This window comes from Alternaria arborescens, assembly GCF_004154835.1.
Source record: "Alternaria arborescens strain FERA 675 chromosome Unknown contig_14, whole genome shotgun sequence".
Classification (NCBI taxonomy): Eukaryota; Fungi; Ascomycota; class Dothideomycetes; order Pleosporales; family Pleosporaceae; genus Alternaria; species Alternaria arborescens.
In genome coordinates this window covers 438,144-454,926 of record NW_021167869.1, presented here as the reverse complement: position 1 = coordinate 454,926, position 16,783 = coordinate 438,144, and the positions used below count along the sequence as shown (strand labels likewise).

Below are 16,783 nucleotides of genomic sequence, written 5' to 3'. Positions count from 1 at the left end.
AATGCTCGTCGGTGGTTTGCACGATGCTTGTAGAGCCCAATGCGCGTTTGATAGAAATCCTAGATGTTCTAGATCATACGATCCGTACTCGTACTTGAGTGTAGCATACTCATATCGTAATCTTGCGTGGACGTATGCATAATTGGTCTGGCTCACAAGCGGTCCAGAAGGTGGATATACGATAGCTAGTCGAGGTGTAGTGGGAGGACCTTCGGTGTTCTGGCAAGGCGTCGTGGGAGAGTTGTTGCTATCCATGTCAACGTCATGAGCATTCGCAGGAGAAGACATTGGATCTATGCCTGGTGGCTCAGCCTCGGAAATTGTCGAGTAGCTGACAGCCGAAGGGGTTGCTGCTCTTCATTAACACCTCTCAATTGACACACGCGTCCAAGTAACTGACATCCAGTAGGGCTTGGAGCATATATCATGCTTTCACGAAGTTCGTGTTTTCTCATCCATCTCTCAATCTTCTGGGGTTCGACTTCTCGACCTCTTACACGGAATTTGAGACTACCCTTACCTGTGTCGATAAGGTTCCTCTGTTGGCGATGTCTTACGATGGCCTTCATTTCTTCTGGTTTGATGTTCTTGTCGAGCTTCCATTGGGTCAGACGAGATCTGTATTGGCGAATCCTGTGCTGCTTGTCAGCTCGATTACGACAGAACAGCATGGTGCTCAATATACTCAGCAGTGAAGCCGAACTCTTGTTCCACTGTGGTCCTGACTTCTGTAAGGGGTCGCTTCTCCGTGAGGTGTAGCTGTATAATCCTGTCTTTGTATGGCTCCCAGTCACTTTCGCGAAGTGTCGGCGCCTTCTTCTTTCGTGCCCGAGTATCTGGAATGGCGTTTGAGGACGCAGGTGGGGGTTGCAACGCCGTAGCGTTGTCAGCAATTGAAACCAAAGACAGGTCGAAATTCATGTCTAGTAGGCCTTCGAGGAGCTGTAAGGGTATGTGTATCGTCCGAATGATATGATCAAATGACAAGAATTGAAGCTGAAGAGTTCTTGTCTAATTTCCTTTGGTATGCAAAGACAAGAAAGGCATCGTCACTCTCAATATTGGAAGTTTGAAGGTGGACTCTCAGGGTGGTTTATATGCAAGTTAGGTTATGCCACGAGGCTGGACCACGTCTGAATATCATTAGCCAGCGGACAGAAGTACAATTCATGCGAGACACCCTGGTCGCCTAATTGCATACCAAAAACGCCACCGTGCACGTTGAAGTCACAACCGGTGTAACGCTGAGCCAATCAAACAAGCGTCAGCAGAAGTACAATTTCGAACATCCAATACCCCCATAATGATACAGACCAAAGTACAACACAGCCATGCGTCCAGGCATTGACGTCTTGACTTGGTGTTGGCCCCGGAACAGTATAGCTTTGCAGAAACCTTGACAATTGAGCATGCAAAAGTACATTGTCGAAAGACATAGCAGCGCAATGATTCCTCTTCCTGTTTCTTGAGGTATATCGACGAGCTTCGTTACTCAATATTAGGTTTCCGGCTAGCCATACGTGTTAATGTCTTTCGACGCCCAGTCCACAGAATTTATCGCAGCCATTGTATTCGGCCTGCTTCAACTTGCCGTTGCCCTAGTGTCTTTTTGGCAGCAGCGGCAACTACGCCTAGCATACCGTGAGTGGGGCGACGAGTTATGCAAACACCACATGGATTGACAAGCTTGTAGAGCAAGGAAGCGACCGGAGGAGATATACAATCTGAGATGCGACGGATGCAGAAGTGTAAGTACTGCTACACCTCGGTCAGGAAAGTATGAAGCAGAGCTGACTCAAACAAGCCTGAGAGCGCGAATCAAGTGTCAATTCGAACTGGGTCAAGGAAGAGCGAATCTCTGCAATCTTTCAGGTGATTTGACGAAGCATGAATCCCTTTACATGGAGCTGTGCGTGGTGGTTGGAGTCGTGGTTGCTTGACAGATGCGTAGATGTGGTACAGTGGCAATATCGGATGCATTTCACAGGCCAGTCTGGGATAACAAGAAAGTTTGCAGGATCTGTGAATGAGAGTACGCAGTTGTGTCGCAAAGCCTAGAGCAGGCACCAGTGGTGATGTTGTGGATTCGAGGGTTGGCTGGAAGCGCAAACTCCAGGCGGAAGTGACGACTGCGCCAAGATTAAAGTGGGATGGCGCTAGGGTGGAGCTCCAGCACCTTCGCTGTGACAAGTACTCACGTAATAACCTCCTGCCCTGCTGCGCCTTCAGCCTTTGCCTTCCTTACATTTACACCCTCTATACTCAACCAAGCCAGCGACGAACTTGTTGACCTTGTTTGTCCATCTTCACAACTCTAAACAGCAGCACTACCCCGCGACTCGAATCCAGGCGCCCGCGACCGCCACACCTGACAGCGTCTAGGCTTCACGACAGTCGGCAAACTGGGGAAGCGGAAAGCCGTTGGCGAGGACATTCGTCCCAGCAAGAAAGAGAAAGCCATGACAGTAAGTTGGCCCGGCGATTAGTAAGGAGTGCTTTGTTAGGTTGCGCCTCCGCATCTGCAACTCATGTACTCGACATCTCCTACACTCTCTGCACTGCAGTACCTTTTGCACTATCTGGTCTCCATCTAATGTATCCAAGGAAAACATGCAAGTCGACAGCCCTGCCACCGCCGTCGAACAACTCAAGGAAGCCTCTGGTAGCAACGGTGACATCGATGAGTCCCTCTACAGCAGACAGCTGTACGTGCTGGGCCATGAGGCCATGAAGCGCATGGGCTCTTCCAATGTCCTCGTTGCTGGTCTACGAGGTCTCGGTGTCGAGATTGCGAAGAACATCGCCTTAGCCGGTGTTAAGTCGCTGACACTCTACGACCCCAAGCCCGCCGCTCTCGCCGATCTATCGTCGCAGTTCTTCCTTACTCCCGCCGATGTGGGGAAGCCGCGCGCCTCCGTCACCGTGCCTCGCGTCTCCGAGCTCAACCCATACACACCTGTGCAGGAATTCAGTGGAAAGGATCTGACGTCAGACCTGTCGCAGTTGAAGCAGTTCCAGGTCATTGTCCTCACCGACACGCTGCTCGATGACCAAATCAAGATTGCAGACTACTGCCACGACAACGGTATCTACGTTGTCATTACTGACACATACGGTCTGTTCGGCACCATCTTCACTGACTTTGGCAAGAACTTCACCATCGGCGACCCCACCGGCGAGAACGTCAACAACGGCATCATCGCCGGCATTGATGAGGAGGGTATCGTGTCAGCATTAGACGAGACAAGACACGGCCTCGAAGATGGCGACTGGGTCACATTCTCCGAAGTTGAGGGTATGGAGGGCCTGAACGGCTGTGCGCCTCGCAAGATTGAGGTCAAGGGACCATATACTTTCTCTATCGGCGATGTTTCTGGCCTAGGAGAGTACAAGAGGGGAGGACAGTTCATTCAGGTCAAGATGCCGAAGATCATCAACTTTGAGCCTTTCAGTAAGCAGCTCAAGAAGCCTGAGCTTCTCATCTCCGACTTCGCCAAGTTCGACCGACCGCAACAGCTGCACGTCGGTATCCAGGCCATCCACAAATTCGCGAGCCTCCACAAGGGTGAGTTCCCACGTCCTCATCACGAAGCCGATGCGGATGAGCTTTTCAAGATCGCACAAGAGATCGCAGGTCAAGGGGAGGAGAAGGTTGAGCTGGACGAGAAACTCATCAAGGAACTCAGTTACCAAGCGCGCGGTGACCTTAGCCCCGTTGCTGCGTTCTTCGGTGGCATGGCCGCTCAGGAAGTTCTGAAGTCCGTGTCTGGAAAATTCCACCCCATTGTTCAGTTCCTCTACTTCGATTCGTTGGAGTCACTTCCCACCTCCACAAACCGTTCGGAAGAGCAGTGCGCTCCGATTGGCTCGCGCTACGATGGTCAGATCGCTGTTCTGGGTCAGGAATACCAGAAGAAGCTCAGCAACGTCAAGCAGTTCCTCGTTGGTGCAGGTGCCATCGGCTGTGAGATGCTCAAGAACTGGGCTATGATGGGTCTCGGTACTGGCCCTGAGGGCAAGATTACCGTAACCGACAATGACCAGATCGAAAAGAGCAACTTGAACCGACAATTCTTGTTCCGACCAGCAGATGTTGGAAAGCTAAAGAGTGACGCTGCAGCAAAGGCTGTTCAGGTCATGAACCCTGACCTCAGTGGAAAGATTGTGACACTTCAAGACAAGGTCGGCCCGGAGACCGAGCATATCTTCAACGAGGAGTTCTGGAATTCTCTGGACGGTGTAACAAACGCGCTGGACAACGTAGAGGCGCGCACGTACGTTGACCGACGGTGTGTGTTCTTCCGCAAGCCTCTGCTTGACAGTGGTACTCTCGGCACCAAGGGCAACACCCAGGTTGTTCTGCCATTTATTACAGAGTCTTACTCTTCATCGCAAGATCCTCCCGAGAAGTCCTTCCCTATGTGCACACTCAGGAGTTTCCCCAACCGGATTGAGCACACTATCGCTTGGGCGCGAGAGTCATTTGATTCGCTATTCGTTAAGGGTCCGGAGATCGTTAACCTGTACTTGACGCAACCCGACTACCTTGGTGCATCGCTGAAGCAGTCTGGTAACGAGAAGCAGACTTTGGAGACTTTGCGGGATTTCCTGGTCACTGAGAAGCCGCTGTCTTTTGATGACTGCATAATTTGGGCCCGTCATCAATTCGAGAAGAACTACAACCACGCGATAGCGCAGTTGTTGTACAACTTCCCCAAGGACTCAAAGACCGGCTCCGGTCAGCCATTCTGGTCAGGACCCAAGCGCGCACCAGACCCATCGAAGTTTGACTCTTCAAACCCAACACACTTTACCTATGTGGAAGCTGCCGCCACCTTACATGCGTTCAACTACGGTATCAAGCCGAATGCATCGAAGGAGCACTACGTTGAAGTTCTCAATGACATGATCGTCCCTGACTTCCAGCCCGATCCTACTGTGAAGATCCAGGCCGACGAGAAGGAGCCAGACCCGAATGCTAATCAGGCTGGTAGTGATGATAACGAGTCGCTTGATAGCATTATCAAGCAACTTCCAGCACCAAAGTCTCTCGCCGGATTCAAGCTTGAGCCTGTTGAGTTCGAAAAGGATGATGACTCCAACCACCACATTGACTTCATCACTGCTGCCAGTAACCTCCGTGCTGAGAACTACAAGATTGAGCAAGCGGACCGTCATAAGACCAAGTTCATTGCTGGGAAGATTATTCCGGCCATTGCTACCACTACCGCCTTGGTGACTGGTCTCGTCAACCTTGAATTGTACAAGATCATTGACGGCAAGACGGACATCGAGCAATACAAGAACGGCTTCATCAACTTGGCGCTGCCATTCTTCGGTTTCAGTGAGCCGATTGCAAGCCCGAAGGGTACATACCAAGGGCACGACGGCGAGGTAACGATCGACAAGCTATGGGATCGTTTTGAGGTGGATGATATCCCCCTCAAGGACTTTGTGGACCACTTTGAGAAGAAGGGTCTATCGATCCAGATGATCAGCTCTGGTGTTAGTTTGCTCTACGCATCATTCTACCCTCCAGCCAAATTGAAGGATAGGATGCCTCTCACGTAAGTCTCTCCAACTCCCCTCTTGTACGCAGACACTAACAAGAAACAGTATGAGCAAGCTTGTCGAGCACGTCAGCAAGAAGCCAGTACCCGAGCACCAGAAGAACGTCATCTTTGAGATTACCGCCGAGGACCAGAAGGAGGAGGATGTTGAGATCCCGTATGTGATGGTCAAGTTGAAGTAGATGTCTCATGACTTGGGTAGTGGATAGGTTCCCAGCAAACGGGGATGAATATGACGTGAATTAGACGAGCATAGCTTGCATGAATAGACAATGACTTCAAACGTCAAACGCGCCCAAGCATTCAGCTAGTGATGATATCGTTTTGTTCTAAACAGTTGGCTCCCGAACAGAAACAATGAACAACTGAAAGCAGTGGGTCGAGTGTCATGGGAGATCTGCTCGTGCCAGTGAAGATCAGGCTGGCCGGTGGACCCGCACGGGATGCACGCTTTTGGTTGTAGGTGCCGAAAGTCGGACGAGACCCGTGGGGCAAAACGCCAAGCATTACAGCCCTATCACCAATGTTGATTATCAAGCCTCTAGGACTTTCCCTCAGTATGCAATAATGTAGTCTTCACACCCATCCCAATCACATTCACACACATCATGGCGCCCTCCCTAGAAGAGCCAGTACAGGTCGATTTCGAAGCGCCACTCAAGGCTGCGCCGAAACTCGTTGCGCCTGAGCCAGGTATGTTTGCCCCGCCTCTTTTCGCAACTTGGCGAAAGTACAATACTAACATAGTTACGATAGAACACTGTCCTGGTCCCGAATCCCTCACAGCCGGTCAAGCAGATTCATGCGCAGGATGTCCCAACCAGTCAATATGCGCCTCCGCACCCAAGGGCCCCGATCCCGATATACCCATCATAACCGCACGACTCTCCTCGGTGAAGCACAAGATCCTGGTCCTCTCCGGTAAAGGCGGCGTCGGAAAGTCGACCTTCAGCACAATGCTATCACATGGCTTCGCATCGAATCCGTCATCGACGGTCGGGCTCATGGACACAGACATCTGCGGACCCAGCATACCAAAGATGATGGGTGTGGAAGAAGAGACAATACACGTCAGCGGAGAAGGATGGGAGCCGGTATGGGTCAGCGAGAACCTCGGAGTCATGAGCGTACAGTTCATGCTACCAAACCGCGACGATGCAGTAATATGGCGAGGCGCAAAGAAGAACGGTCTGATTAAGAAATTCCTCATGGACGTAACTTGGGGGGAACTGGACTTTCTGATCGTCGACACACCACCGGGCACATCCGACGAACATCTCTCTGTAAACTCGTTCCTCAAAGCCAGCGGCGTCGATGGCGCGGTCCTCGTTTCCACACCCCAAGAAGTCTCGCTCCTCGATGTTAGGAAGGAGATTGATTTCTGCCGGAAAGCCGGCATACCTATACTGGGCATCGTGGAGAATATGAGCGGGTTTGTCTGCCCGGGTTGCAAACATGAGTCTCAGATATTCAGAGCGAGTACGGGTGGTGCAGCAAGGCTGGCTAAGGATCAAAATATACCCTTCTTGGGCAAGGTACCACTGGACCCGAGGATAGGCATGGCATGCGATTTTGGAGAAAGTTTCTTGACGGCGTACCCAGACAGCCCGGCATGTGCTGCTATCAAAGAGGTTGTCAGGAGAGTTGGGGAGGAGATTGGGCTGAGTAGGGAAGAGGTGTTGCCTGTGGATGAAGAGGAAGTCTGATATTGTCAAACACTAATGAGGTTCGTTTATGAATAGGGACTGTTGATATTGCAAATTGAGCAGCATAAATGGCGTTATACATCAGCATATACTCGTGGACGAATCCGCTTGTCGCCAATAGCACACACAATCACATGATACAGAGTCCATCAGTCGGCCCGTGGCAGAAACGTAAAAACTTACGAAGACGGTTGACGCAAGCATCGCAGATCACCACAATGGACTCACTGGAACATGACATACAAAAGAACACAAGAGATAGAGTGATACGAATTAGGGGTATCTTCTCGTTTGGTGTTTTCATGAGGCGATGCCAATGCAGACTTGCGGTACTGTAATGCTACCTGATGGAAACCACACTCGTGAACAAGCATAGCCACTTGACCCCTCTTGTCACCGTCATCCACTGCCACAATGGCGCCGCCCCGTTGGATCTTCGTGTGGCAGATTATCGTGTGGAAATTAGAGTGGACTGGCAGCCACACCACAGCCATTGATCATCGTCATATGTAATGCTTGGCAAGGATAGCGGGTGCTTGGCGCATGTATCGAAAGCTTGGTTGGGTAGCTTGTGGCGCGGGAGGGAGATAATGAGCTCATAGACTTTGCGAGGATGAATGCAAGAGACCGAAAATAGGGTTCTTGAGGAACCTGACATATGAGGTGGGTAGGATTGGAGACGGCGTGTCAGACCATGCAGAAGATCGCGATAGGCCCCGTGTGTGAGGGATGGACTGCAGCGCGGAAGCGTCGAGGATGTCATGGCCCACCCGGCTAGCGGCAACTATCCCTGCCGTCTCTTGTGCCATCAATCACAGGCACAACAACTTTCAAGACTTTGAGGCTAGAGGCGCTTTCATTTTGGCCCCAGCCTTTCCTGAAATTCTTACTCTCCCCCGCCTGATATCGTTTCCATACTACCCGCGCTCTCAATAGGCGTGCAATTGCTTCGATTGCGACAGAAACGCGACTTATACTAGCGGCGCGCATCGTATCTGCGCCTGAGCTCAACTCTTGGTCCCTGAGCGCATCGCCATTGTAGGTTGCCGCGTGGTCTAGTTGACTCAATAGGCTGACCAGAGTGTAGACTTGTAGACATATTCGACGCGTCTGCTTTTATACCTGCGCTTTTCTCTCGCTGCCCAACATCACTCGCGATTGGCTACTACCATGACCGCCGAATACCAACAACATGAGGACCCCAGTGGCGTGATAGGCATTGGGGCCGGGCCTCAGGTCATCAGCACCTCGGGCGTGGTGGACGTCATCATGGGACCGCTCCTCAACTACAGACGCACCAGCAACCAGCAGGCCGGGCAGCCCGTCTGGCATGGCAGTGTTCTGATTGTTACTACGCCTGGCCAACAGAACCCGAACGACGCACAGCCGAACCCCCAGCTTGTGCTCTCACCAGCTGGTCCCGTCGACAGGAACATTGGCGACGTGAGGTTCAGCGTAGATGCGCGCACCTTTCACGGCGAGAAGCTGTATGAAGACAGCAAGAGGGCCTTTTGGCGCTTCCGTATCGATGCGCCCATGCAGCCATTCGAGTCGAGATGGCGTTACGATATCCAGAACCTCAAGTACACCGACACCCAGAAGGAGGAGAAGCCGCAGAACTTCGTTGTACCTTCGATTACACAGTCGATGCGCATCATGTTCCACTCCTGCAATGGCTTCAGTGTAGGCACTGATATGGATGTCTGGTGTGGACCTGTGCTGTGGAACGACGTCCTACGCATGCACGACCAGCGACCCTTCCACGTCATGATCGGAGGAGGCGACCAGATTTACAACGATGGAGTGCGAGTAGATGGCCCGCTCAAGCCTTGGACCGATATCCACAGCCCCCATAAGCGACGAGAATTCCCCTTCGGTCAGCAAATGCGCGCCGACTGTGATGAATACTACTACAATAACTACGTCAGATGGTACAGCCACGCACCCTTTTCTACCGCCAACAGCCAAATTCCTCAGGTAAACATCTGGGATGACCACGACATCATCGATGGTTTTGGCTCATACACTGACCACTTCATGAACTGCGCCGTCTTCCGCGGTATTGGTGGTGTTGCACACAAGTACTACCTCCTCTTCCAGCATCACCTTGCTCCTCCGAAGAGCACTTTCACGACCGATGCGCCGCAGACGACCGATGTAAGCGGCCAGGGAAAAGGAACAACGCCCGTCGACCCTGCCCAAGTGCAAAACACTTTCGTCATGACCAACGACGAGGGCGACCCATCATACCTCATAGGCTCAAAGCCTGGCCCATATGTTGAGGAACGTAGCCGCAGTATCTTTTGTCAGCTAGGTGCGCGCATTGCCTTTGCTGGTATTGATGCTCGAACAGAGCGTACTAGGCATCAGGTCAACTACCCTGAGACTTACAAGATGCTCTTCGACCGTCTGGATGCTGAGTTCACTGCAAACCCAGAGCTCAAGCACATGATCTTGCTGCTTGGTGTCCCAATCGCTTACCCTCGTCTGATCTGGCTCGAGAACATCTTGCAGTCACCCCTGATCGCACCCATCAAATTCTTGAACAAGCGCTTCGGCTTCGCTGGAGGCTTCTTCAACCAGTTCGACGGCAAAGTCGATTTGCTCGACGACTTGGATGATCACTACACTGCGCGCCAACACAAGGAGGAGCGTCGTAACCTGATGCACAGTCTGCAGGCCTTCTCTAAGAAGTTTTCCGTGCGTGTCACCATTCTCGGTGGAGATGTACATCTAGGAGCCATTGGGCGCTTCTACACCAACCCCAAGACACATCAGATCCCTGCCGAAGCAGACCACCGCTATATGCCCAACATCATTAGCTCTGCCATTACCAACAAGCCTCCACCACAGGCGGTTGCAAACCTGCTCGCCCGCCGAAACAAGATCCACCACCTTGACAAGGAAACTGACGAGACGCTCCTCGAGATCTTCGACCGCGATCCGGCCCTGCCCGACGGCGTCAACGCGACAAACGGTACTTCCACCGCCCAGATCAATGGCGATGGTAAGGACGGAAAGATCGAACCCAAGACTTCCGCCGCCAACCACGCCACAATGCCTTCCCGCAACTACGCCATCATCTGCGAATCCAATATTCCCACTCCCTCAACTCTCGGTGTACCTCCCGGCTCCGCCCCCTCCATACATACCAACAACACCGCCGCTTCCAAGGTCTCTGCTCCTCCCGGCAAGAAGGACAACATGCGTTTGGGCTTCCATATCGGTGAAGAGAAGGCTGGCACTCAACATCCCGCTGCTAACGGTATCGTACCCTCCGGTCTGTGTGGACCGTATGGGTTGGACGTCACACTTAGGGTGGAGATTAGCAACCAAGATCGGGAGGGAAGGACGGATGGGTATGGGTTTAGCATTCCGGCGCTGGATTGCTCAGCTTATGCTGATCGGGATGCGAAGTGGTAGATGCGTGTATCCTGAGGGAGGGAGAGGTTGGATGGTGAACAGAAGGGGTTTGGAGGGGTAGATAAAGAGGCGCCACGGTCGAGATTACTGGTTGATGGTACTTTGCTTTCTTGTTTTGATCTATACCCTCTCGAAAGTCGCTTGGCTTAACGCCATGATGTGTAGTAGTTAATAAGTGTTTAGTCTGTAATGTTACCCCTTAATTGGGTTGGTAAAGCAGAAGTCTCGTTTCTTACGTTCTTGCAAAGCACAATGATGTATATGTATGCAAAAACAGCTCGGTGCCAGCATGTATCATCTCAAAATACATTGGTTACCTACCCGTAAGATAATTGGTAGAACAACTTCCGTCTCCGCGGTTTTGCAGGTTGAAATCCATAAAGTTCGTTCTGTCTCGACAAGGTATTTACTGCCGGCATGCGCAGCCCCACATGGTGTCTTGGGTGTTTAGATGCGTGGGACTTTCGCCCAGAAATCAATTTCATGGCCTGTCAATTGTACTCAGCACTAAACCCTTCTGCAATTAGCGGGATGCCTGATAGATACTACCTAGTAACAATACTGTCTGGCCCCATTCTCTTCGAGGACATCATAGGCCAGATCGTATATCCATCCGCGGAGTGAAGAGAGGACCCTGCATACCGTACGAATGCGGGCTCGAGAATTTCCTTTTCCCGTAAGCATGGTGCGAGGCTGAAGACAACACAACGTAGCCCGCACACGTGGTAAAGAAGGAAGTCCGAAGAGCCGTTTACATCCTTCGTGTCTCAAGATGCGGAATCGAGGGTCCATCGGAATACTAGTCCCGGTACGTGTTTACCCGCCCGCCCGTTGGCGTTCTAGACGAACATTTCCCCTGCTATTCTCTTTCGTCCGACTGGTGCAAGGCGTAAAAATGCTACAGCTCACCCTCTTGCCGTTGTACCCATGTCGAGTGATCCTGTACCCAAGGATTTGGTAAACGGTTTTTCGCCTCAATGAGTCCATTGCCCGCCGCATGCTGCACGCTTGGGCTGAGATCCTATACAAACTGAATATGTATAAATGCGCTTATGGGCCACAAAGAGCATGGCAGTCAGGGACCGTCCTGTCACTCATTACCGTTTAGACTTCCCATCAGTCCAGAATGCTGGCCAGATCCTTCACTGTTTCTTTGGCCTGTGCTGCCCTCGCGTTCGCACAGAGCGCTTCGCTTGCTGTCCCACCTGCTGCAGAGACGCTCGCTGCCAAGATCACGCCTGCAGAGCTTCCTCTTTTCGATGGCGAGGCCATACAACTGACAGACGATGTCGTAGCTGCGCTCCAACAAAACCCTGATCTTGCAGAGTATGCGCCACTGTACGAGTTCGAGGACAGCTCGAACTCTACGCTTTCGGTGCGTGCACGCCGCACTCGTAGAGCTCTTCGTTGCAAGACGATGCCTGGAGATGAATTGTATCCGAGCAAAGCGGCGTGGAGTGTTTTCGACACCTTACTTGGCGGTGCTCTGGAGAAGATTGTTCCTATAGGCTCGTCCTGCTACAAGAAATCCGAGTATGACAACTGTAAGTGTGCTTGTACAGACTGCATGTGAAACATACACTGACTTCGTACACCGACATCTAGACGATGCCGCAAAGTGCGCGAACCTGGTGAAGAACTTCGATCAAGAAGAGATTTAGTTAGTAGCGATACTTGACAGCGAACCGACACAGCCACTAACAGCAGCAGCTATGTTGATAACGGTGCACTGATGAACCCTCTGTGGTATGGAATGACCTGTCCCATTCCCACTTCAGGCGACTCCGCCAACGGAACTTGCACCCAAGGTGGCTACTCGGAGTATGCTGTAAAGATCAGCAACGTTGCGCAGATTCAGTTGGCAGTGAACCTCGCACGCAACCTCAACCTTCGCCTAGTCGTTCGCAACACTGGTCATGGTAAGTGTCTCTATACGAACTGCATGTAATAAATATACTAACTTCGTACGCTTTGATTTAGACTACAACGGTCGCTCGGTAGGGAAAGGTGCACTGAGTATCTGGACGCATGGCCTCAAGGAGATCAAGTATGTCAAAAACTACAAGAGTTCGATGTACAACGGACCGGTCTTCAAAGTCGGAGCGGGCGTCCAAGGTTTCGAGCTCTACCAAGCTGCCGACAAATATGGCGTCTCCGCTATCGCTGGTATCTGCCCTACCGTGGGTGTGTTTGGAGGCTACTCTACAGGCGGCGGGCACAGTCCTCTAATGCAGTTGTTCGGCGTGGGGTCTGATCAAATCGTCGCTCTCGAAGTCGTCCTTGCTAGTGGCCGTTTCATTACTGTTACCCCAGAGGTCAACAGTGATCTTTACTGGGCCATGTTAGGCGGTGGAGGCGGTACCTTCGGCGTGGTCACATCTGCTGTAGTCAAGGTCCACCGCAAGGTCCCGGTCACTCAGTCTTCCTGGACCATCATGACGTCCGAGGCTGTTACAGTCGAAAAGTTCTGGGAGGCATTTAAGTTCTTTTTCGACAACATTCCCGTTTACAACCGAGCGAAAACCTACTCCTATTTCTCCCTCATGAAGCTCGCACCAGGAACTTACATGTGGTCGATGGGCCCATTCTTTGCCACGGACAAGACAGTCGAAGAGTATGAGGCTCTTATCAAGCCTTTCTACGAGAAGTGTGCCTCGCTTGGTATTGAGCTCAGCCCCAATACAACCCATCACGACAGTTTCTACCCAGCCTACCAGGCGACATTTGGCACCTTCAACTATTACATTGGTGGCGCCACAGGTATTGCGGCCAACCGTTTGTTGACATCGGAAAACTGGGAGAACTCTGAGATTCGCAACCAAACAGTAGCCGCTATTCAGCAGATTGTGGAAAATGCTATGATGATAAATATGTACCACCAGCGCCCTATCGACCCGGAACAAAAGGGTATCAATTCAGTCAACCCTGCTTTCCGCAACGAAGAGAGCCAGATGGTCGTCATCAACAATGTCCCCGAAGAATCCGCTGCGGGGTGGCAAGCTACCGTCGAAAAGATCACCACTGAGGTCATGGCTCCTCTACGTGAGATATCACCCGCTGGCGGCGCGTACGGTAATGAGGCCGACATCGCCGAGCCGGATTGGCAACAATCTTTCTGGGGCTCCAACTACCCCAGGCTCCAGCAGATCAAGAAGAAGTATGATCCTGATATGCTCTTCTATGTGCATCATGGTGTTGGCACCGAAGGCTGGGCCATTGATGACAACGGCATTATCGGCGCGGGTGTTCAGTCGACGGACGGTCCATTGTGTCGTGTGTAGTTGTGTTAAAGCGATGCGCTCGGTCGTGTAGATATCTTAATATAAATGCGATATTCTCAATGGCATTTTTCTCGATGAACTTCCAGACAATGACACGCGTCACCGAGGCCGCACGGCGCTTACAGTGTTCATGGACGCGTATGGTAGTGGGCGTCCCGTCTGCCAAGACATTGATGCGACGATATAGAAACGTTGTTTTGAGTCATCGGCAGTTGTAATCTGCCTGGGCAGGCGTCGATGCGATAAAACGGGCGGACTGGTGAGAACGGGAGGACTGATGATGTCGGGCTGTCCCACGATCGACTCTCTGTCACAAGCTCAGAAGCCATACGTGCTCTTCTATAATTTTCCGGTGGTGCTTCACAATGCGATAGGACTGAAGAGCGGAAAAATCGCCGTCGATTCCGCTCTTTTACGCGTCGAAGGATTTGCCGGTGGGAGCTTTTTGGGGGGCTGTGCGACACTTATGCTGCAGACGCGGAGTGCGGCCGCCTCCCCGTCCCTTAGCCCTGTCATCTGCAAGATGTTGTTCTAGAAGATCTGAAAGCGGAGGGAAAGTCGATGCGACATGCATGACCATGTCTCGTCGCACGTCCGCGCCTATGAGGAGTCGAGACGTGCAAGGAGCCGGGTTGTTGCGTCGCAGGTCATGGTGAGGGCCAGATTGTCAGGAAAGTGTATCGAGCGCGAAGCACCAGGGCAGGTACACCCGATTAGTCAACCTTCAACAGTCTGTCACTACTACAGGCAACGGGATGTAAAACAAACAGAGATCTCGTCCTCCGCCATGGCTTCCTTTCTCACGCCTCCGTCTTGTGATCATCAGCTGCTTATTCTACAAATCTGCACTCAAATCTTCGGAAGACTCAGTATCCGACGCGGAATCTTCAACATCGGTCTCCAGCATGTGCCCCTTCAGTAAGCTTGGCAACTATATCGCTCTTTGATATCGCTAATTAAAAAAAAGCTTCGTTGCCTTCTGGTGAGGGTCCAGCTCGCTTCTCCCCCAGCGCTGTCAAGGACTGGCAGCCCAGGCGAAAGTCTGTCTCGAACGCTTGTGAGCGATGTCGACGGAGGAAGATTCGATGCGACGGCGAGACGCCCTGCTCGACGTGTAAACGTTTTGCAATACAATGCGTGAGAACACAGAAACCAAAAGAAGTTGTGGCATCGTGAGTGCTAGCATCAAGACGCGTCAACGCGTAGTCACATGACCCATGTTCTAATGAATCTGAAGCGAACATCGTGAAGCATTAGAAGGACGAATACACCAGCTTGAAGCACAGTTGGCCAGACACGTCAATGCGCCCATGCATGGTATGGAATCCATCGACCAGAACCTTATGGCCGGCACGCCAACATCCTTCGACTGGCAAGCGACGCCTTCGCACCTCAATCTCGACACCACAATACCCGCCACATTCACCGCCGATGACTTGGATATGGGTTCTTTCTCAGCCAGAAGCGGGAGCATGCCTTCCATCGCCATAGACGAATGTGAGCCTTTCCCCAACTTCTCCACGCCGTCTTCACCAGTACCTTCATTATGGTTAGGTACCACGCGTGCCTCGTCACCCGATTCGATGCCACCTGGATCCGCACTACCGCAGTTCGGAACGGCATACCCACCCATGAGCAAACCCATGCCATCGTCGATCGAACCGCACACGGCGCCATCTTGGGAGTTCATGGCTCAAGCAAGCTCCAGTCAGTTACAACCAGGTACTAGCAGTCGAGGTCATTCTCGGAAGACTTCAACCTCTTCCCTGTCTCAGGCTAGTAATGAGCAGGCCATGTCGCCAATTCCTGAAGTCGAGGATGACATCCTCCCTCTGGCTCCAGCACCACGACTACCCCGTCAAGGCATATTCGCTGCTCGTCATACGGAGAGTCCTGGCCCTGGCTCTTCCCGATCAAGTTTCACCGACCGCAGTCGTGCTCTGGCAACCACTCCACTTCCCAGTCGCTTCGAAGCAGAGACCTTGACAACGGAGTTCGTCCAACATCTCGAGTCCCTGGACTATAGAGCTTACTCCATCACCCCCTCACTCTTCTCTCGGTTCTGCGAATCTGTTTACCCCAACGCTCAGCGACCTGCTGTCGAAATCTCTGCCTCCATGCCAATGGCACGCTTCCATGTCTTCCTAGCAATGGCCATTGCGATGAAGGTGAGGATCAAGGATGCGCCAGAAAATACAAACGCGCTCCTTGATACTTGCTACGAGCTTGCCATGCAGCAAGCTTGTTCTTCCACATTTTGGCAAGAGACAGGTGGGATGGAAGCAGCTCAACTGTTGGCACTTTTTGCCTCGCTTCGCAAACCTGCTAGCGAAGAGCCGCGCGGTCTTCAGCACTCCTTCTCTTGGTGAACAGTAGAGTCCCAAGACTTTTTTTTCTTTCGTACTCATGACTGTATGTCTTCTCTTTCCTTTCTGTTTATCCTTGATCTTTCCGAAAAGTCGCGACCATTCCCGTGTCATCTTGTACATATATAGCATACCTTTACGAACGGCAGCCTTCTTGCAAGCGCAATAGATACCATCCTATCCATGCTGAGAACCTTTGTCCTCTTGAATCCCGTATCTTGCTCTTCTTTCGAGTCGCAACAGGAGAATGCTACGGATATCATCTATGCTACTGCAGTATACATGTAAGGTATCAGACGCGCATACTGTCTCATGAGCGGCTAATTGCCCTTGAGCTGATGAGCTATCAGAAGCCAGTCATGAGTCGCAAAGATAATGCAGTGCGAAATTTTGGGACTCGGGGCAATCGCACCAGATGCGAAGTTCCACATCTAGTA

General features: G+C 51.9%; 6 protein-coding genes across 6 annotated transcripts; 5 read left to right on the top strand and 1 right to left on the bottom strand.

Moving 5' to 3' along the window:
- Nucleotides 1-654: 654 nt before the first annotated feature.
- Nucleotides 655-921, bottom strand: AA0111_g6624 (hypothetical protein; the record flags this gene model as incomplete). The annotated part of the gene is made up of 1 exon (XM_028652867.1): nucleotides 655-921. One exon carries the CDS (start codon nucleotides 919-921, stop codon nucleotides 655-657), a length of 267 nt encoding a protein of 88 aa, XP_028505698.1.
- Nucleotides 922-2,459: 1,538 nt separating this feature from the next.
- Nucleotides 2,460-5,752, top strand: AA0111_g6623 (Ubiquitin-activating enzyme E1 1; the record flags this gene model as incomplete). Its single annotated transcript, XM_028652866.1, has 3 exons — nucleotides 2,460-2,465; nucleotides 2,605-5,567; nucleotides 5,617-5,752. The coding sequence occupies 3 exons, from the start codon at nucleotides 2,460-2,462 to the stop codon at nucleotides 5,750-5,752; spliced, it is 3,105 nt and encodes a 1,034-aa protein (XP_028505697.1).
- Nucleotides 5,753-6,178: 426 nt separating this feature from the next.
- On the top strand, nucleotides 6,179-7,276 carry AA0111_g6622 (Cytosolic Fe-S cluster assembly factor; the record flags this gene model as incomplete). Its single annotated transcript, XM_028652865.1, has 2 exons — nucleotides 6,179-6,263; nucleotides 6,327-7,276. 2 exons carry the CDS (start codon nucleotides 6,179-6,181, stop codon nucleotides 7,274-7,276), a joined length of 1,035 nt encoding a protein of 344 aa, XP_028505696.1.
- Nucleotides 7,277-8,446: 1,170 nt separating this feature from the next.
- On the top strand, nucleotides 8,447-10,699 carry AA0111_g6621 (Uncharacterized protein; the record flags this gene model as incomplete). Its single annotated transcript, XM_028652864.1, has 1 exon — nucleotides 8,447-10,699. The coding sequence occupies one exon, from the start codon at nucleotides 8,447-8,449 to the stop codon at nucleotides 10,697-10,699; it is 2,253 nt and encodes a 750-aa protein (XP_028505695.1).
- A 1,126-nt stretch (nucleotides 10,700-11,825) lies between these two features.
- On the top strand, nucleotides 11,826-13,980 carry AA0111_g6620 (hypothetical protein; the record flags this gene model as incomplete). Its single annotated transcript, XM_028652863.1, has 4 exons — nucleotides 11,826-12,243; nucleotides 12,305-12,359; nucleotides 12,410-12,618; nucleotides 12,680-13,980. The coding sequence occupies 4 exons, from the start codon at nucleotides 11,826-11,828 to the stop codon at nucleotides 13,978-13,980; spliced, it is 1,983 nt and encodes a 660-aa protein (XP_028505694.1).
- Nucleotides 13,981-15,290: 1,310 nt separating this feature from the next.
- Nucleotides 15,291-16,349, top strand: AA0111_g6619 (hypothetical protein; the record flags this gene model as incomplete). Its single annotated transcript, XM_028652861.1, has 1 exon — nucleotides 15,291-16,349. One exon carries the CDS (start codon nucleotides 15,291-15,293, stop codon nucleotides 16,347-16,349), a length of 1,059 nt encoding a protein of 352 aa, XP_028505852.1.
- Between the last annotated feature and the right edge of the window lie 434 nt (nucleotides 16,350-16,783).